The sequence below is a fragment of the Erpetoichthys calabaricus genome, chromosome 17, assembly GCF_900747795.2.
Source record: "Erpetoichthys calabaricus chromosome 17, fErpCal1.3, whole genome shotgun sequence".
In the NCBI taxonomy this organism is placed as follows: domain Eukaryota; kingdom Metazoa; phylum Chordata; class Cladistia; order Polypteriformes; family Polypteridae; genus Erpetoichthys; species Erpetoichthys calabaricus.
Window position 1 is genome coordinate 51,528,588 of NC_041410.2, and position 22,166 is coordinate 51,550,753.

The 22,166-nt window shown below is 40.5% G+C and overlaps 1 protein-coding gene across 1 annotated transcript in view; it reads left to right on the forward strand.

Annotated features, from left to right (window-relative positions):
- Positions 1-22,166, forward strand: part of myo9aa (myosin IXAa) — a 568,471-nt gene that overhangs the window by 357,293 nt on the left and 189,012 nt on the right. The window contains 1 exon segment of the mRNA XM_028823069.2: positions 6,252-6,305. Coding sequence (XP_028678902.2) covers positions 6,252-6,305 — 54 coding nt within the window.

Consider the following 22,166-nt stretch of genomic DNA (forward strand, 5'->3'; position numbering starts at 1 on the left):
ACTTTGACAGACAGTTTCAAGACTCAGCTTTACTTGAGCCAATCACTACATTTAAGTGCTATCCATTTAGGGAAGATGTTGAGAGTGATTCACCCGAATCAAAAATTGCAACACTGTTTCACCTAAAGCTCTTCTACAGTGGAGGATGAGATTTTGACACTACAGGATGACATTCAGCTAAATTCTGGGGCTCTTGGACAGTTTTGGAACTTACTCACAGAGGAAAAGTACCCAAACATGAGGAAATGTGCTACCTCCTTGACTGCATTATTCGGCTCTACTTATTTATGCGAGTCAGCCTTTTCCCACATGAAGATTATTAAATCCAAATACTGTAGTGACCATAAATGTATTGAATTGTTATTGTGCCATAAAGGTTATTCAGTTATGCAAGGTACGACAACATATATTTTATGTATAAAGTATACTCTATATATTGTAAAAGGCGCTATATAACGCCCGACCCGGCACAGACGTACTTAAATAAAAGACTTTTTTATTTCTCTTCAGCCGTGGGGCACGCCTTCCCCGTGTCCCACATGCCCAACACAGTCCCAAAAGCACTTCAATATATAGCACAACAAACCACACTTCTTCTCTCCCACCACTCCACCACTAGCTTCGTCCTCCTTCCTCCCAACTCTGGCTCTCTCGAGTGGTGGTGGCTGGCCTTTTGTTATACCCCACCCGGAGGCGTACCAGGTGCTTGATTACCTGGTCCTAATTGACCCTCCGGGTGGGGCTGACGAGTCGACCAGCTGGGCTGGAAAGTCCATGCAGCTCCCCCTGGGGGCCATCCAAGCCCCCAACCAGGCTGTGGAGGACTCCATCTCCCATGGAGCCTTGCGCCATGTTGGGGAATCATCGTCCACCAGGGAGGCTGCCACCAAGCGTCCCGGGGGAGGTACTGAGCTTCCCATGGTGGCTCCCCCGGAATAGATGCAGCAGGGGCGTCCCTGCCGGGCATGGGACCCGGCTGTCCTTCACAATATATATATATATATATATATATATATATATATATATATATATATATATATATATATATACAGTATATATATAATATAATATAATATAGCATTTTTAATGTAGGTAGATCATTTCGACCTGGTCATTTTAAAAGTAGCTCGCAAGCCAAAAAAGTGTGGGCACCCCTGCACTACAATTTACTCAGAATGGTGCACAAAACTTTCAGTGAGTGGCAGTTCTGCGAATGGAAGCACCTTGTTGATAAGAGAGGTCAGAGGAGAATGGCCATACTGGTTTGAACTGATAGAAAGGCTACAGTAACTCTGGTAACTACTCTATACAAATGTGGTGAGCAGAAAAGCATCTCAGAATGCATAAGATGTCAAACCTTGAGGTGGATGGGCTACAACAGCAGGAGACCATGTCAGGTTCCACTCCTGTAAACCAAGAAAAGAAAACTAAGGCTGCAGTGGAGAGCAGGGTTATCAGAACTGGACATTTGAAGACTATTAAAACATTGGCTGAGCTGATGAAATCTTGATTTCTGCCTAAGTACACAGATGGAAGGTTCAGAATTTGGCATCAACAGCATTAGTCCATGTAGCCGACCTGCCTTGTGTCAACTGTCATGGCTTGTGTTGGTGGTGGTTTAATGGTGTGGAGAATATTTTCTTGGCACACTTTGCGCCCATTAATACCAGTCAATCATTGCTTGAATGCCTCAGCCTTTTAGAGTATTATTGCTTTACCCATCTACTTATTACTACTTCCTGCATGATAATGCACTATGTCACAAAGCAAAAGTCATCTCATACTGGTTTTATGAATATGACAATGTGTTCAGTGTTCTTCAGTGGCCTTCCCCATCACCTGGTCTTAACAAAATGTGGTAGAACGGGAGAATTATAGCATGAATGTGCAACTAAAGAATCAGCACAAATTGCATGATGCCATCAGGTCAACAAGGACCAGAATCTCAAAGGAGTGTTTAGAACATCATGTAGAATCCATGCCACAAAGAACTGAGGCTGTTTTACAAATACAAGGAGGTCCTACCTAGTACTAGTATATTGTGCCTAATAATTTGCTCAGTGAGTGTATATTACAAATGTATCCCCAACTATGTTTCTTAAGACATATATTAGGACTAGTCATTTAGCCCGTTATAATAACGAGCGCTAGAACAGTAGTGCATAAACATTAGTAGGAACAGTCTATATTAAATGGCAAGGGACTTTGACCTCATTCTTTTTGTTGGTCGTATTTTCCTTTCTTTCAGCCTTTCTTTTGTTGATGTTTACTTGCTGAGCTGACCGTTCTTCGTGGGCTGCCGCCATGTATTGTGTGTCTTTAATTTTCTGTGACAGTAATACTGTCTTGTACGGCTCTATTCAATAAGGGCGTGCACAAAAAGACAAGCTTCAAAAGGGCAACCTCAATTGAGCGTGGCGAATAAAGGTGTTTGTAGATAATTTAGTTCAAATGGCTCTGGAATATGTGAAGAGCAACAAAGGTGCAGATCTTTATTTACGCGTGCCTTTATTCGCTGCGCCTAATTGAGGTCACCCTTTTGAGGCTCGCCTTTTTGTGCGCGCCCTTATTGAAGGATGCCTGTGCGCGCCCTTATTGAAGGATACCGTCTTGTACGTCCACTGGCTTGTATGTCCGTAATATACCTTTAATTTTCTCTGGCGGTAATACAGGCGTGTGCGTCGGTAAAATGCCTTTAATCTCCTCTGACAGTAATACTGGCTTGTATGTGGCTGTAATATGCGTCACTGTATTGTGTACCTTGTGGTGCCCGGCGGGCGTCCATGCCCGGCCGGGACGCCCAGGAGGAGTGGAGGAGGGCTTTTGCCTCCTCCAGGACACGAGAGGGCGTCCTCCCTGGTGGCTTTCAGGACCACGGGTACAGAGCTTGGAAGCTCAACCCTGTAGGGGCCCGTGGTCACCGCCAGGGGGCGCCCCAATGCCTTGGGAGTGTTGGCCCTCCGTACTTCTGCCACACCGGGAAGTACTGGGGGGAAGAGACTTGAAGACACCCGGTGGACTTCCGGCTTCACCATGGGAGCTTCCGCCACACAGGGGTGTGGCTGTGAGCCCTCAGGATCCAACTGGAGTCCTTCCGGGGGGAATAAAAGGGGCCGCCTCCCTCCAGTCAGGAGCGAGAGTCGGGTGGAAGAGGACGAAGCTTGGTGGAGAGGAGTGGAGGCGGACCAAAGACTAAAAGGCATTGTGAGTGTGGCCAGAGACTTAAAGGGGTGATTGGTGCTGCGGCAATGGGTTGTGTGCACCATTCTATTGTAAATAAACATGTGTTGGGTGAAACTATGAAGTCTACCTGTCTGTGTCCGGGCTGTTCCCCACAACCTTTAATTTCCTCTCGCAGTAATACTGGTTTGTGTTTCCGTAAAACGCCGCTAACTTTCTCTGACAGTAATATCGCGCATTGCACCGTGCCCCGCGCATGCACACTTCACCAGAAGACACCCACACACGGACACCTGGACGCACATAGGGATTTTATATATATAGATGATATATATAATGCATATTTTTAGCAATAAGGTGTGTTCTGGCTAATTACTGCTGATGCATCATACAGTGTACTCCAAACTCCCAGGTTTGTACAGCTCTTTGCTTGAGAGCTGTACTTGCTGTATCACCCAAACAGACGCCGCACAGCTACTACTGAATTACTGTCTGTTTCGCAGACCATTACAGCATTTTTCATTATGATGACTCAAAAGTCCTGTGCTGTCACTTTCCAGGTCAGTGCTCATTCACACTTCACTGTCCTGCTCACTTCATCCCGTCTCAGTGTCATCCTTAAAGCAGTCGGTCTGTCATCGTCCTATTGTTCAGCATTTCTATTGTCTCCATTCTGATAGAGTTAAAATAACCAGTTTCTCAGTTCTCCTAGACATCATTCAAGTTCTAATCTCAAATTTCTTGATTTTTTTGTAATATTCATTTGCTGCAAAGTACAGCCAGAGCTCCTGAAATTCATTTCTTGGCATTTCCCCAATGATTAACCATTGCTATTTTCTAATGTGCACGTTTGTCTTAAAATCTGTTACTCATCATTGCTTTCCTGCTTTACTACATTAAGAGCAATAAAACCTTCTCCCTTGCAGCCTAGGAGGTCATAAAACTTAGGTCTAGAAAGGGAAGCCATGTTGCTAACCATCTTTAGCAAACTGGGGTGCATGAGTCAATGACTAAGTTATACTTCTGTTTATGGGATGACACTAATTCACAAAATCTTTGATATGGATTTGATGTTGTATAAAATTACAATTTTGCTGAAATATGACTGAATGTGCCATATTATAAACACTTTACCCTCTGGTAAATTGATCTTTCTGCTGTAATCTTGGCAATTTTATGGAAAAGCACCTTATTATTCACTAGTAATTGTAGAGCACTGTCAGCTAGTTTCAGTAAGTAATGATTATCTTATTTTAATATGATCAGATTATATCCCCATGTATATTGTTGTAAACAGTCTGTCTTGTGATTGAATGCTTGTTGTTTTGGTTAAGAATATTTTGTTAGGAGGGTGCTGCTGCCTGACAATGATCAAAGCAGGTGTGTGCTCCTCACACAGTCCAAAGACATGTACGTTAGGTGGATTGGCAATGCTAAATTAGCCAGTGTGTGCGAGTGTGACAGTCTGTGTCACAAGATTAGTCCAAGTGGTTGCTGAACCCATTCATGAGTAGCCTAATTAGCTTGCAACTTCTACACAGAGTAGCAGGTGATAATTAGGCCATAGAGAAAAGCATCAGGTGAGCACTGGATTGGAGTGAGTCGGACATGTCATGCCAGAAAGATACTGAGCCAAGAAGGGTAGGTGTAAGAAGAGGAATGTGTACAGAGGGAGTGGGAGAGCAGCTAGGAACACGGAGAGAAGTGCTCAGGAGAGCGACAGTGAGTGGCATGCAAGGGAAAGTTTGGGAGTGCTGGGTTTGCTCTCAGGAAAGTCACATGTAAAGGGTGACTGCGGACATGACATGAAAGAGCACCAGTGTAATGCCATGAGCTGCTTGACAGGGAGGAGACATGCTCAGTTAGGAGAACGTGGAAGTCCAGAGGCAGCAATGGTAGAGGTCCAGAGGGGTGGAGAGGTCTCCTTAATTTCTGAGGAGCACAAGGTTCCAAGTTAAAGTGAGCAAATTGCCGAGGCTGTTGCTGGATGGTCACATGAGGGATACAGAGTCCACGTGGAACACCGTCACCAGTTGAATATATTTAGGATTTACGGGTGTGTTTCTGGCATAGCCAGGCACCAATGTGTAAACTGACTGTCAGTTTTTACTGCAAATGTGATGTTACATTTATTTATTTCTTCATTTATTTATTGTGAAGATTTTAGACTACCTTGTCAACTTATTCATGCACATTTTGCCCAATAATAATTATGCACTTGTTTATACCAGCAACCTGTTGTTATCTCCTCACTTACTCTAGTCCACCCTTAGTTCATTAACCATTAGATGTCCAGCTCAGCAGTGGTGCCATAGCTTCACAGTGAGTGTGTTCAACCTACCATGGGTCCAGGGCATGTTCCTGCCTTGTACCCTCACGGCTGTTGGCATAGGCTCCTGCTGCCTTGCAACCCTGCTCTGGATAAGTGCGTTTAGAAAATGGATGGATGGATATTTCTTTAATACAATTAACAGATAATAAACTGAGCACAAGAACTGGCACAATTGTCATTGTTGCTGCCTCACTGCTCCAGATTGTTTAGGTTGATCCCCAGCCTGATTGTTGTCAGTTTTGGGTTTGCATATTGTCTTCATGTCTGTGTGCGTGTTCTTCTCTGGGCATTCTAAATTCAGTCACATCCTAAAGACGTGTTCAATAAAGTCGATTGACAGCTTGAAATCTTTTAACTGTGTGTGTGTTTGTGTGTGAGTGTGCTTATGTTGTGTATTTAAGTGATATAGCAGTGTTTTGACATGACCCTGTTCAATGTACTGTACGTTTTTTATAAATTGATGATTGAATGCTACTGTTTCAGACTTTTTACTTCTAATGATGAGTGCTGAGCATGCAACACAGACAACCTTGCACAAATGGAAATGCTTAATAACCATTAACAGAATGTCATATTTGTCCATGTTTCTGTTCTTATATGATCAATCCATTAAATCCATCATAACTGTGTTAGTACTATGTTAGCTAATAACCCTGCATGCTCTCATCCTTTTTTATTTTGTAGAATAACTGCTGTGATACTGAGGAATGCTGCCTAATAATATTTGCCTTACTTACAGATGACAAAGAAACCCCTCAGACTGCACTGGGAAAATTACTATGAAAATGAGCTGGTTAGTATGCTTTAGTACATGCCGGTGCTGATCATGCTCTCACGTATGCTGAAAATTCCTTAATGATAATGTTAAAAATTGTGAAACTGTGTCAGTGGGCACAAAAATTTGAATACTTTACAGAATTGTTTGTGTTGCTATTGCCCATTGAAGTCACCTGTGTGTCTGTACCTAAATTCAAAGGCCTAATTGCTTCAAGACACATTAAATTCTTTGCTCACAGAAGAGATTTAACAATGATAAATGCTCCTTCATTCCCCTTCCATCCTGCCCAATTTCACTTTTTGCCGGTGGTATAAATCAGCAGTGCTTAAGTGAAGTCATCATGGGATTTTAGTTTGAAGGATTTCTGGTCTGCACAATCTTCTGAGCCTAAGTCAGGCACCCAGCCTCTATATCTTGGCAAGTGAGGATGGATTTGAAATTTTAATCCTTATAAATCACAGCAAGATAGGAAAACAGTGGTTAAAAAAATCCTCAGTGTGAGATTTTCAGTGATTTGAGAGGATTTCTTTTCCTTAGAAAATCTGTGCATGTATAATCAGTGTCTACACCGTCTGTCTTGTCATAGTTACTAACCAGTCCACAGCTACTCACAAAAGTATCATCCTTTAACCGAATGATTCAGATGCAAATACAATTTGCTAGTGATCCTGTTTGACTTTTTGCTTACCTCTCTTTCCAAAACCTCAAGCTAGTGTTGGTCTCCAGGCTGTTTGCACAGGCAGCCAGCTGGCTTCTCCCTGCACTCGGTTTTCCCCGGCTCCCCTTGGATCCAGCATCCTGATATAGCCTGTTCTGCATTCCTTTTTGTTCAGTCATGACGTTGTAGCCTTCACAGTGCTAATCCTCTCTCAGTGAGATTTGTTTCTTACCCCACATGCTAATAAAACTTGATTTTGAAATTGCATAAGTCCTGATGAGTTCATAGACGTCATGATTTCTAAACATACCTGATCACACTATAATGGACTTACTCAGGGTCACATAGGGAGCTGGCACTGGGCGATCATCTACCAGCAGTATGGAAATTTGGGACAGCAGCTATTAAACCACTGGGCCACACTCATTTTTATTAAATTTTTTTTTTTTTTTTTTACTGATTTGTTTTGTCTTTGTCACATAACCACAAGTTTTTCTCTGGTTACTTGCTGACCATGATAACTGGCACTGTTCCAGCTCTTAAATAGTCTACCCAGCAGGTAGAAACTAAAACTGTTGATTATTATTGCTATTTTCTGGTTGTCTCTAAGTGGTAATTACTCTTACAGCATTTTCAGTATGTACATTGCCTTGCAAAAGTATCAAGTGCCCTTATAAATGATCACTCTACTCTCTTTTTCTGGTCAAATGTTTTAAAACCCCCATTTTTCCAGTTTTAATAGAAATGTAAGTAGTTCAAGACCAGTGAATGACCTGAAATGGTACAAAGGTAGGTAGTACACTGCCAGAGGTTTTTAAAAAAATATTTCATTGCCAAAAACTGAGTTATACAAAATGGACTTTTTCAGGGAACAGGTAACTGGTTAATAACTTAAATAATTTCCATTGCATTAGAAAAGATGTAAGCCTTGAAAGCTGATGTAAACAATTCCTACAGGTTTCCCATCTTTTGTTGATTACTTACAAACTCTCTGTATGAAAGCAATGTGGGAGTAAACTGTGATGCTACACCCTCTGAAGCATTATTTGGATAATATGACACTATATATTGCAATATTGCTATCTGGTTGTATAGCCGGAAAATGTGACCTTTACTTTAATTGCTCACTGGTAGAAGCAAACTATTTAATTGTGTCCAAAGGAGAAGCCATTTTGAGCTACATCCTGCATATGAAAATGTGCTGTAGAAATAAATGTGTCTCGTTTGGGAACACTTTGTCACTTTAACTTTTTGGAGCTTAAAACATTTGAACACTTGTACAAGTAGCATCTTTTCGGTTTTTATTTTATAGAAATATACTTTTGAAAAATTTTTTGGTAGCACTTTAGGTACTGCAGAAATGGATCTATTACTCATTTACTCCTATGTAACAAGACATTGACAAAGGCTTCTTTTGTTCTTCATAACAGTTAAAAAAAAAAAAAAAAAAAAAAAAACATCAGTAGATCGGTTATTTGTGTCTGTGCAGTGTGGCATTCTGACATGATGGTAAAGTTAAGTAATATAAATGATTCACAGGTCTTACACTAAGTATATAATATCAAGAGAGATGTGTTTCAGTTAAGCCCTCTCAGACTACTCCAAAGTGACGTTTTGTTAGTAGGTCACACTGCTGAGATGAATAAACACTTTACTGATGCTTTGTAAATGTTATGAAGAACCAAAATTGTGTGTATTAAGGTCTTGTTACATAGTAGTAAATGAGTAATAGATGCATTTTTGCAGTACCTAAACTAAAGTGTTACCACTTATTTATTTTGGTTTTAAAAATAAACTGTTAGAACACTTAGGTTGTCAATACAAATGTTTATTGGATGACTATATGTGTGTATCTTTTGAAATCCAGCGAATGGTGATGGCTTTCAAGGGGAAGGAATATTTTTGCAACACATTATACAGTATGTTTGAATATACATATTTAAACATATATCTGCTTTAAACGTGAGGTTTTTGTTTCATAGTCTTCAGTTAACATTGTGTGTTTAGAGGTTAATTGTCCATAGAATCCAAACATTTTAAACAAAAAGCTGCAGCATGTACATCACTTGAAAACTGAAGATTTATAATGACTATAAATTGGGACTGGGGGATGTACAGTGGATTCAGAAAGTATTCAGACTTCTTTACATTCTGCACTTGATTTGTGTTGTAGATATAATTTTATATGGATAAATTTAACATATGTTCCATCAATCTAAACTTAATAACCCATAATGACAAAATGAAAACATTTTAGAAAGATTTGCAAAATTATTAAAAAAGTGAAATTTCTCATTTCTAGAAGTATTCAGACCCTTAGATGTGCCTCTTCAATCGTTCTTGAGATGTGTCTAGAACCTGATTGGAGTCCATCTGTATCAAATTGATTGGACGGTTTAGAAAGGCACATTTGTACCTGTGTTTATGAGCTCCCACAATTCACACTGCATGTCAGGACAAAATCCAAGCCATATAGTCCAAGGGACTCTCTGAAGACACCTCTGTGATCAAATTGTGGTCAGGCATAGATCAGGGTGAGGCTGTAAGACCATTTTTAAAGCTTTGAGTGTTCCAAGAAGCACAGTGGCCTCAATAATTGTGAAATGGAAGAGATTTTGAACCACCAGGACTCTTGCTAGACTTGGCTCTCCAGCCAAACTGAGTAACCGGGCAAGAAGATCCTTGGTCAGGGAGGTGACCAAGAACTCTGCAGTCACGCTAACAGAGCACCAGAAGCCCTCTGCTGAGATGAGAGAACTTGTCAGAAGGATCACCACACCATCAATCAGGTGTCTAAGGTAGAGTGGCCTTGATGAAAGCCACTTGAGTAAAAGACATATGACAAAAGAACTCTTTGAGCAGAACTCCAAACACTATGTCTGGTGAAGACCAGGCACTGCTCATCATCTGCCTAATACCATCCCTGTGGTAAAGCAAGATGGTGGCTAGCATCATGCTATGATGGGGACAGGGAGTCTGGTCAGAATTGGGGGATGTATGGATGCAGACAAATAGAGGTCCCTGAAGAAAACCTGCCCCAGAGTACACATAACCTCAGACTGGGGTTTACTTTTCCGCACAACAATGACTGAAGAACAATGCTGGAGTGACTTCAGGACACGTTTCTGACTGTCGTTGAGTGGCCCAGCCAAAGTCCAGACTTAAACCTCATAGAACATCTGTGAAGAGACATGAAGATGGCAATTTACAGACATCTCTCATCCAATCTAATGAAACTTAAGAGGATTTTTTAGGCAGAAAGGAAAAATTACATGTACAAAGCTTCTACAGATTTACACAGTGAGACACAAAGCTGTAATTGTACTGAATTAAGAATATGAATACTTGTATGATTTCAGTTTTTGATTTTTAATACATTTGTAAACCTATTTCACTTTGTCATTATGGATTAGTGAGTGTAGATTGATGGGGAAAAATGTCAAATATGTCTATTTAATATGAAATCCACAATATACAGTAATCAAGTGTGCAGAAAGTGAAGCAGTCTGAAGACATTCTGAATCCACTGTAAAACTTTTGTTTTTTTTTTTTTCATTTGATCAATAGTTCGGGATGGATAATGTTGAGTAGCTGAGAGTTTAAGACCATTTTATGCTGGTATACATGGCAAGTATATATGAGCAGTGAAGAGCTTTTTTTTTTTTTTATTTTTTTTTTTTTTGCTGTATACATGAGCAAATTGGATTTGAAATAAAATGATGAATATGAGGCCAAAATAAGTAATGTCACTGGAGTTTTGGCATTTCACTGCATGCAAGAGTGTTTTTTTTAAGAATAATTACATAAGCATTCAGACAATTGATGTCAGATTGCAAATGGATTTTTGGTTCAACATACTGTAGTGTTATTGAGCAGTAGAAAATGTAAAAATCTTGTTGTTCTTCAACATTCTTAAATATTTTAAAATAGTCAGTAATTATTGTGGTTAACATAAACACCTAAAATTGGCATTGTTTTGTAATACAAACGTTACTAATTCTTTTAAAATATAAATCACATCAATATCGTTATGTCCTGAGGATATTGAGGTTAAAAGGCAGAAAGGTCCAGCAATCTAGATGTTTATTTTATTTAGCCTGTATTCAAAATTAGACTATACCTAAAATAACTGCAAAGTTTTGTAGGAATATATGTAGAGGTTTTCATGTGATTCATGTGTATATATGTGTGTATATATATACTAGCTGTGTAAGCCCGTGCTGTAAAACGCCTGGTGTCCTAGAAACTATTGAAATCGGCAGAACAAAAATTGAAATGTACAGATGTCAGGTAATTGAAAGGAACAACTCTGGGCATCTCTCTCCTAGGAGGATTCGTTTGGCCGACGTGCTTGCAACGTTTGTGTATTAGCGGCGGGAGGAAAAGTGAAAGAGATACCGACTTTGTCTTTCTTCTGAGGTTTCGTTTTGCTAACGTGCTGGCCTCGCTTGTGTTATTAGCGGCTAAGCGAGTTTTCTATTTCTTCAGAGGTGGAGCTCTTACCCCAACTCCACCTCTCACTTCCGGGCCGGACACACACACACACACACACACACACACACATTTCCACACGTAGACATTTATATATAAGATATATCTATATATATCAACATACAGTCTTTGGTCTTCAGTTTGGTGTATTCTTTTATATTCAGTAGGCTAACATTACATGTACTATACATGAAAAGAAAAATTCTGTCAGAATCTTGACCAAAAAATGTCACAGCAAAATCAAAAATCTGGAATATCTTGAGAAAGAGAAGAAACCATGTAACAGCCGTGACTAGCTCAGCAAGGCCATCATCTATAGTTTAAGACAGAAAAATTATTGGAGCTATGGAGTAAATTTCTAAAATAGCCATTATTGAAATCATCAATCACCATCAGAGTGCAGAAATTGAGAGTACAATCATAAAGGTCAGTTTGAAATATATAAACTATCTCATCAGCACCAAAAACAGAAAATCTGGATTAGAATTTGCTGAAAAATATTGAGACAAATAGCCAGAGTTCTGGAGGAAATTCTCCCTTGAACGATGAGGCACAAGTATGTCTCTCAACGGTATAATGACAGCATGAAGGCATTAAGAAAGGTATGAAATGCAGACAAACCAGAGCACACCATTTCTGTGAATATGCAAAAATATATGGTAGATAAACAGAATGCCATCTTTTTTCAGAGCAATTTCAAAAAGGCACACGTTTAACCTTTTGTTGCCTGCTAGTGAACATGTAGTGCTGTTAATTTAGTATTATTCCAGCTGATAATGGCAACTTTACTGAGGCTGTCACATGTGTTTTTTTTTCTCTAGATGCTTATACAAAATTATCTAAACTTTCCTCAGCCTATATTCTATGTTAGACTATCCCGGGAATACCAGCAACGATTTGTAGAAATAAATGCAATGATTTTTCACGTGATACTCAAACAGATAGACACAAGTTCAGCTTTATTTATATATATATATATATATATATATATATATATATATATATATATATATATATATATATATATATATATATATACTCTGCTCAAAAAAATTAAAGGAACACTTTTTAATTAGAGTGTAGCATTAAGTCAGTGAAACACCTGGACTATTGATCTGGTCAGTTAAGTAGCAGAGGGGGTTGTTAATCAGTTTCAGCTGCTTTGGTGTTAATGAAATTAACAACAGGTGCACTAGAGGGGCAACAATGAGATGACCCCCAAAACAGGAATGGTTTAACAGTTGGAGGCCACTGACATTTTTCCCTCCTCATCTTTCCTGACTGTTTTTTCACCAGTTTTTCATTTGGCTACAATCCGTGTCACTACTGGTAGCATGAGGCGATACCTGGACCCTACAAAAGTTGCACAGGTAGTCCAACTTCTTCAGGATGGCACATCAATACGTGCCTCCCATTGCCAGAAGGTTTGCTGTGTCTCCCAGCACAGTCTCAAGAGCATGGAGGAGATTCCAGGAGACAGGCAGTTACTACAAAATGACCTCCAGTAGGCCACTGGTAGATAGATAGATAGATGGATAGATACTTTATTAATCCCAATGGGAAATTCACATTCTCCAGCAGCGGCATACTGATACAATAAATAATATTAAATTAAAGAATGATAATAATGCAGGTGAAAAACAGACAATAACTTTGTATAATGTTAAATGTTTACGTTTACCCCCCCGGGTGGAATTGAAGAGTCGCATAGTTTGGGGGAGGAACGATCTCCTCAATCTGTCAGTGGAGCAGGACAGTGACAGCAGTCTGTCGCTGAAACTGCTCTTCTGTCTGGAGATGATACTATTTAGTGGATGCAGTGGATTCTCCATAATTGATAGGAGCCTGCTGAGCGCCCTTCGCTCTACCACAGATGTTAAACTGTCCAGCTCCATGCCAGCAATAGAGCCTGCCTTCCTCACCAGTTTGTCCAGGCGTGAGGCATCTTTCCTCTTAATGCTGCCTCCCCAGCACACCACCGCGTAGAAGAGGGCGCTCACCACAACTGTCTGATAGAACATCTGCAGCATCTTATTGCAGATGTTGAAGGACGGCAGCCTTCTAAGGAAGTATAGTCGGTTCTGTCCTTTCTTGCACAGCGCATCAGTATTGGCAGTCCAGTCTAATTTATCATCCAGCTGCACTCCCAGATATTTATAGGTCTGCACCATCTGCACACAGTCACTTCTGATGATCATGGGGTCTTTGAGGGGTCTGGGCCTCCTAAAATCCACCACCAGCTCCTTGGTTTTGCTGGTGTTCAGTTGTAGGTGGTTTGAGTCGCACCAATTAACAGAGTCATTGAATGTCTCTGACCAAACAATCAGAAACAGACTTCATGAGGGTGGCCTGAGGGCCCCACGTCCTCTAGTGGGCCCCTGTGCTCACTACCTGGCACAATGGAGCTTGATTGGCATTTGCCATAGAATACCAGAATTGGCAGGTCCACCACTGGCGCCCTGTGCTTTTCACAGATAAGAGCAGGTATACCCTGAACACATGTGACAGACATGAAAGGGTCTGGAGAAGCGTTATGCTGCCTGTAACATCGTTCAGCATGACCGGTTTGGCTGTTGGTCAGTGATGGTCTGGGGACGCATATCCATGGAGGGACATACAGACCTCTACAGGCTAGACAATGGCTTCTTGACTGCCATTAGGTATCTGGGTGAAATTCTTGGACCCATTGTCAGAGCCTATGCTGGTGCAGTGGGTTCTGGGTTCTTCCTGGTGCACGACAATGCCTGGCCTCATGTGGCGAGAGTATGCAGGCAGTTCCTGGAGGATGAAGGAATTGATACCATTGACTGACCCCCACACTCGCTTGACCTAAATCCAAAAGAACACTTCTGGGACATTATGTTTCAGTCCATCTGACTCCTCCAGGTTGCACCTCAGGCTGTTGAGGAGCTCAGTGATGCCCTGGTCCAGATCTGGGAGGAGATCCCCCAGAACACCATCCTTCATCTTATTAGGAACATGCCCCGACATTGTTAGGCATGCATACAAGCATGGGGGGTTGCGGGGCATACAAAATACTGAGTACAATTTTGAGTTGATGCAATGAAATTTCAGCAAAATGGACTAGCCTGCCGCATCATTTGTTCCCTTTGATTTTCGGGGTGTCTTTGAATTCAGCTCTCTGTAAAATTTTCATTTCCATCAAACGACGTGGAATGCTTTTGTTTCTAACACATTACTCAGTCCATATCAGTATAGATATCCAGAATGATTTTTTTTCCCCCATTGAGATCTGATGTGTTTTCAAAGTGTTCCTTTAATCTTTTGAGCAGTTTATTTATGTATATATGTTTGTCTGTATTTATATATAATCACATATATGTAGTAACGAAATATACAGAAAACAAAAAGGCGTTACATAACAGACTAACATCTCTGAGCAACTTTAAAGTCACTTTTCTCTGATACAATGACTGTCACCTTGCTGACGACTGGTGCTTGTGGACCACACTTTGAGAGTAGCCACCTCATTCTCCTGCTTTCGGTCCAATGCAGTGTTGATATAAACAAGACTGGAGTCAAAACCTTTCAAGTAAATGTAGGTAAATATGGCTGCATGAAAGACTTAACTGCTTAAGACATGGTCTTGATGCCTTTATTGTCTTCAAAGACTTTCCAGCCAGTTACTGTTTTTTCTTTACTGGTCTCTTTAACTTAATTTGACTTATTATTTTGGCTTATTTGAAAAGTCAAGGTGGAAAACAAACAAACATTGTCTTTTTATATATTTTTCCAAATACACACACATTGAATGTGACATTTTATGCATTTTTCTCATCTTTGTTTCATCTAAAACCTAAATTGTTAGCATATGAAGCAAATATAGCTATTATAGCATTATTTTCACCAGTACTTATGTAGAACACTTTATTTCTACTGAATTGTTTGTCAGCTACTACAAAGTGCTTATGTTGTTCTTCCCAGCTGACTTTGGGCCCAATACCACAGGGTCTCATTCTCTATCCCACACACTTCACTTCTCACTATCTTGTTTTGTACTCCTACACTCCAGATATTATACCTCTGACACGCACCATTTTTTATCAGCGCAACTTTTTTTTTTTTTTTTTTTTAATTCCTATGAGGAATTGTGAATATGAAAACCATGAGGAGGAGCAGCAGCTTTAAAGATTCAGCCTCAATACAAATTTAGGTGCAGTGGTGAGTGCCACCATGGCTGTCCAGGGATTTAGTTCAAATCCAAGTCCAAACATGGCCTTAGTGGAGCTTGCATGTTCTCCCTATGTCTGCATGGTTTTTTTGTGGACCCTCTGGTTTTCACCAGATCAAGTGGTGATTTTAAAGTGGCCCTGTATGGGTCAGTTTAGTGGTTTGCCATGAAATGGACAACTGCTTAGTCCATGGTTGCTTCCTAATGCTGCTAGATTTAAACAAAGCTTGCCAAATCTCTCTAACAGGGAAGTAGAGAAAAGTTGGAAGCTTTTTATGTAAGCAACAAAAAACTATTTATGTATTAATACTGACTTCCACTTTTTCATCCCCATACTAGAAACTCTGATTTACTGTACTTTGTAGTGGGGTGAAAGATGAGGCAGGGTGAAACTACGAATAGTTAGGGTGCCAACCAGGCAAAGCCCTGTTTAATTTGAACTAAAAGAAAAACTTCAAAACCAACCATGTACTCAATGGAACTATAGTGATAGAGGAGTTGCCTTTTAACACTAGAATTACTAGAGCCTACGAAAAAACTCGTAGATCCGTCCCACCTTAAGTCGCGTCTTAAATCCGTTTGCACCTCTCCGCCAGAGTCTTTTGTCATCTAAATGTGCTGATAAACACAAGCTACTAGCAGCCAGCTGTTCCATCCCCCCACCGACTTAGAACAAACTTCTCCTAGCTCATGCCTTGCCTTGCCTTGATTTGATTATATGGGATTGAAGTGGAGTTTTAGAGTGGAAATAATATAGCGTTATTTGGAATACACGCATTTCATGTGTGTTCCGTTTCTATAGTAGTCTGTGCAAACACATTTTTAAAACAGAAACGTTTTTCATATTCTAATAGTAAATGACAAAATGTAGGCATAAACTATATAACGTATGAAGCCTGAAGTCCATATATCACAAAAGGTACAAATAAGAGAACACGTGCGCTTTTATTCAAAAATATAACTGCACAAAAAAAAAATACCGCGTTAGCATGCCACATTGACACTCTTGCTACAACCGCCGCGGTGGCATAATGGTATCAGCTCCTGACTGGGAATCAGAGGGTGGCGAGTTCGATCCCGCATGGCTCCACTTCGAGAAGTGAACTGCTCTTATTCTTACAATTTTAGAATAACAACATAAATTTGATTTCAGTCTGTAACAGCCGGTGTAACTTATGATACTGGTAAAGGTTAGCTTTTTTTTTTTTTTTTAATTCACTTTTCATTCTCGCAGTCGCATTCAGAATCAATCCATACAACCCCATCTGACACAGCTGTTTTCACATAAATAAAAGTGCACTTTTATTCAAGACTATAACCGAAGAATAAAGAAAGCAAGTTACAGTTGGTGGTTGATACGACAGCTTGCGTGGTGCAATGCTAAGAACTGCTGATTTCAAGTGACGGTGAGATACGAAGAAGGCAGCTTCGCCAGCGTTTGTGTGTCAGAACCCTTTTGGGGGGGGGGGTAGTATGCATCGTGGTACACTGCAGAGCTATAGCGCGTCTTTATGTCAGATGGGGTTGTAATAATATTTTTGAATAAAAGCGCACGTGTTCTCTTATTTGTACCTTTTGTGAAAGTGTTTCTTTGATATATGGACTTCAGGCTTCATATGTTATATAGTTTATGCCTACATTTTGTCATTTACTATTAGAATATGAAAAACGTTTCTGTTTTAAAAATGTGTTTGCACAGACTACTATAGCAACGGAACACACATGAAATGCGTGTATTCCAAATAACGCTATATTATTTCCACTCTAAAACTCCACTTCAATCCCAGATAATCAAATCAAGGCAAGGCATGAGCTAGGAGAAGTTTGTTCTAAGTCGGTGGGGGGATGGAATAGCTGGCTGCTAGTAGCTTGTGTTTATCAGCACATTTAGATGACAAAAGACTCTGGCGGAGAGGTGCAAACGAATTTAAGACGCGATTTAAAGTGGGACGGATCTACGAGTTTTTTTGTAGGCTCTGGTAATTCTAGTGTTAAATTGCTCATAGACTATTCCCAGGGGCTCTCCGTCCAGTGAGGTCAGGTCCAAATGAAGTCCTTCTGGTGTCATCTCTCAAGCCATAAGTAAGCTCAGAAGGCACACCTCTGGCACACATGCGTGACTACCCTTAAAACTGATGGCGTAATTTCATTAATATATGAGGGGCAATCAGAAAGTCCTGAGCCTTTCTAGACAAAAGGTACCCTAAGAACAGCATTTTTCCAGCCACAAGAAAGCACATTTATCCTTTATTTTTCAACATAGTTACTATCAAGACTGATGTATTTTTTTAAGCTCTTAATCCACTGGTCAAAGCATGACACAAAATTCTCCTCAGTCAATTTGCCCAACTACCCACTCATAGCTTTAGTGAGCTCATTGTGAGTTCTGAAAGCTTTCCCACACACAGGTTCTTTGAATTTTTTTTTTTTCAAAACAACCAAAATCGCAGAGTATCAAGTCAGGGGAATAGGGAGTGGGCTGCACTGACTCAACAGCAGACTGCTGAATGGTGGCTATGGTCAGCTTGGCAGTGTGAGCTAATGTGTTGTCTTGGTGGAGGAAAGACTTGGAAATGAATAATCAGGATCGGCCTATCTTGATTCTGTGGAAAATGTCGGGCAAGCAGACTACTACTGAGTGCCATTTGGCTGTCTCTCTAGCTCCTTATAAGCAGCATGGGCCTTGGGGATCCACATTTATGGTTGATTTTTTTTTTTTTTTTTTGGTTTAAGGCTTAAAGAAGTGAAACCGGGCTTTTGTCTCCAATCACCAAAAAATCTAATTTTGGGGTCTGACCTTCTTGAAAGTTTGCAAGAAGGACACAACAGATATAGACTCATCACTGCTTCAGTTCTCCTATCAACTTCATGACTTCCTGTTTGGGATTCTTTTTTTTTTTTTTTTACGCTGGAATAATGGCACTCTCCTGAATATTCAGCGAGAACACCAGGAAAGTTCGAGGAAGACTGATGGCTTAGGACTTTCGTACCTCATATACAGTGCATCCGGAAAGTATTCACAGCGTATCACTTTTTCCATATTTTGTTATGTTACAGCCTTATTCCAAAATTGATTAAATTCATTTTTTTTCTCAGAATTCTACACACAACACCCCATAATGACAACATGAAAAAAGTTTACTTGAGGTTTTTGCAAATTTATTAAAAATAAAAAAATTGAGAAAGCACATGTACAAAAGTATTCACAGCCTTTGCCGTGAAGCTCGAAATTGAGCTCCGGTGCATCCTGTTTCCCCTGATCATCCTTGAGATGTTTCTGCAGCTTAATTGGAGTCCACCTGTGGTAAATTCAGTTGACTGGACATGATTTGGAAAGGCACACACCTATCTATATAAGGTCCCACAGTTGACAGTTCATGTCAAAGCACAAACCAAGCATGAAGTCAAAGGAATTGTCTGTAGAATTCCGAGACAGGATTGTCTCGAAGCACATATCTGGGGACGGTTACAGAAAAAATTCTGCTGCTTTGAAGGTCCCAATGAGCACAGTGGCCTCCATCATCCGTAAGTGGAAGAAGTTTGAAACCACCAGGACTCTTCCTAGAGCTGGCCGGCCATCTAAACTGAGCGATCGGGGGAGAAGGGCCTTAGTCAGGGAGGTGACCAAGAACACGATGGTCACTCTGTCAGAACTCCAGAGGTCCTCTGTGGAGAGAAGAGAACCTTCCAGAAGGACAACCATCTCTGCAGCAATCCACCAATCAGGCCTGTATGGTAGAGTGGCCAGACGGAAGCCACTCCTTAGTAAAAGGCACATGGCAGCCTGCCTGGAGTTTGCCAAAAGGCACCTGAAGGACTCTCGGACCATGAGAAAGAAAATTCTCTGGTCTGATGAGACAAAGATTGAACTCTTTGGTGTGAATGCCAGGCGTCACGTTTGGAGGAAACCTGGCACCATCCCTACAGTGAAGCATGGTGGTGGCAGCATCATGCTGTGGGGATGTTTTTCAGCGGCAGGAACTGGGAGACTAGTCCGGATAAAGGGAAAGATGACTGCAGCAATGTACAGAGACATCCTGGATGAAAACCTGCTCCAGAGCGCTCTTGACCTCAGACTGGGGTGACGGTTCATCTTTCAGCAGGACAACGACCCTAAGCACACAGCCAAGATATCAAAGGAGTGGCTTCAGGACAACTCTGTGAATGTCCTTGAGTGGCCCAGCCAGAGCCCAGACTTGAATCCGATTGAACATCTCTGATCTTAAAATGGTTGTGCACCGACGCTTCCCATCCAACCTGATGGAGCTTGAGAGGTGCTGCAAAGAGGAATGGGCGAAACTGGCCAAGGATAAGTGTGCCAAGCTTGTGGCATCATATTCAAAAAGACTTGAGGCTGTAATTGCTGCCAAAGGTACGTAGACAAAGTATTGAGCAAAGGCTGTGAATACTTATGTACATGTGATTTCTCAGTTTTTTTATTTTTAATAAATTTGCAAAAATCTCAAGTAAACTTTTTTCACGTTGTCATTATGGGGTGTTGTGTGCAGAATTCTGAGGAAAAAAATGAATTTAATCCATTTTGGAATAAGGCTGTAACATAACAAAATGTGGAAAAAGTGATACGCTGTGAATACTTTCTGGATGCACTATAAGTTACACAGCACCAATTGTTTTCTGATATTTTATTTTTAAATGTTTGCTTATGAACTAAGACCGAGTCTTTAAAACTGCTTATTACATTCCATTAATATTGTAACAGCCCAGTTGAATGAGAGACTGAGGAATGGATTTTGCACTCTGACAGTGTTAAAGGTAGTTGGCCCTTAAAAGGACTTTTGGTTCCTTCATGTCTAAACCAGCTGCTCCTTCTCCACCCATGACAAAGTTCTGCAGCTTTATGCATTCCCAGCTGCCTTGCCCTAACCCTGCACGTACATGTTGAGGCTATATGTCATCCTGCTCAACTGAGGCAATGGCAACACCATCTACCACATTTACCTCCGTTCCATGCAACGTTCAAAAGCCAGGATCCTACTCAAGTCTCATATGTTGCCACGCACCTAGGCCAATGGGATTCAGCATTCAAGGTGTGGTCTTTAACAAGTCCTTCTGTGCACCATCTCAGTTCTCAATCACCTGAGTAATGTGTCCCCTGACATCTAGACCAAAGACACCACACTAAATTTCTTTGACATTCCAGCTTTTATTGTTATTTTGGTCTGGGGCAGGATGTCAGTGTTTGTAATGTCCTGTCCAAATGCATTAGCATGGTCAGCATTTCTTACTGACAAAAGTAATTCAGAGGAATCATGCCTTGAACTGGCATCAAAACGCTACTGACAAAATAAGTAACAATGCAGATTAGAAGGTTGTTGCCTTAAACATGGAAGTGAATGACCTCCAACAAGAATTACATTTCTGGGTCCTGTGCCTATTAAGTTGATTAAAAACCTTTGTTAACAGAATGAGGGACTATTTTGTCAATATAATTTGCCTGCTTAGTCCTTATGAATCTTGCAACCTTTCCTGGGTTCTTTCCTCTGTTGTATCTGATTGGACTGGAATCGGCTCCCACCTCCCTCAGCTCTAAATTAGCTCATTCAGATCAGAAAATGGATAAATGGTAAAGATGTTTTGCAACTCATAGAAGATGAGGTATTGATGCTGCTGATGGAGGAAAGGGTTACAAAACCATATCTAAAGAATTAGCGTTCATCAGTCTGTGGTAAAGCACAGTAGTTCTGGATATCCTCCATTTTGCTTTACTGGTACTCTCGCCAAGAGCATATTTCTAATAAAACCCGGGTGGCCCTCCTGCATTGACTAATGCCGGAGTTCATGATTCCATTGAATAGAATCCTCCTTACAAGAGTGATATGCGGGGCTGGCTCCCAAAAAGGAGACTAATTATCCTGCTTTTTGAAAAGAACAGTGTCACCCATGGAAGGATTTCCACACACTTTCTCCTGATGACAATTGGTAGAATTTTCTATGAGCATATGTGACTCAATTGAAATGTTTTAGCATTTTATTTAAAAAAAAAAACCACACACACACACAAACAAAATAAGAAAAGTATTTCTGCAAAAATATAACCCTGCAATTCTCCAGAATAATCACATTCCATTAGCAAAGAACCAATGGTTTGTAGCGGTTAGGGCTGACAGAAAGCAGACAGCTTTCTGTCCGACAGGGAACAATTCATTTTGGATTCTACAGGAAAAAAAAATCAGTCTGTCAAATAGAAAGTTTAACTGAATGGAGATTTTAGTAGCATGACAGTGCTCCTAAACCAAGAAACAGGTCTACCAAGGCCTGATCCAATTAAGTCACATACAATACCTAAAAAACCATCAATAAGTTGACTCTAAGAAGAAAGGGTAAAAGTACCTTCAGGTCAGTGTATGGAATGTATTGATGGGTAAATGCGACTAAAGAAGCTGCCACCAGTTACTTTATTTTAGGCTTTGCATACTTTACTTTAAAGTCTCGGGTTCTTGTGCTGCCTACATGATTATAAGACTTAACTGTTTCCTTAACTGAGTGTATTGTATAAGAAAAGTCACAAAAAAGC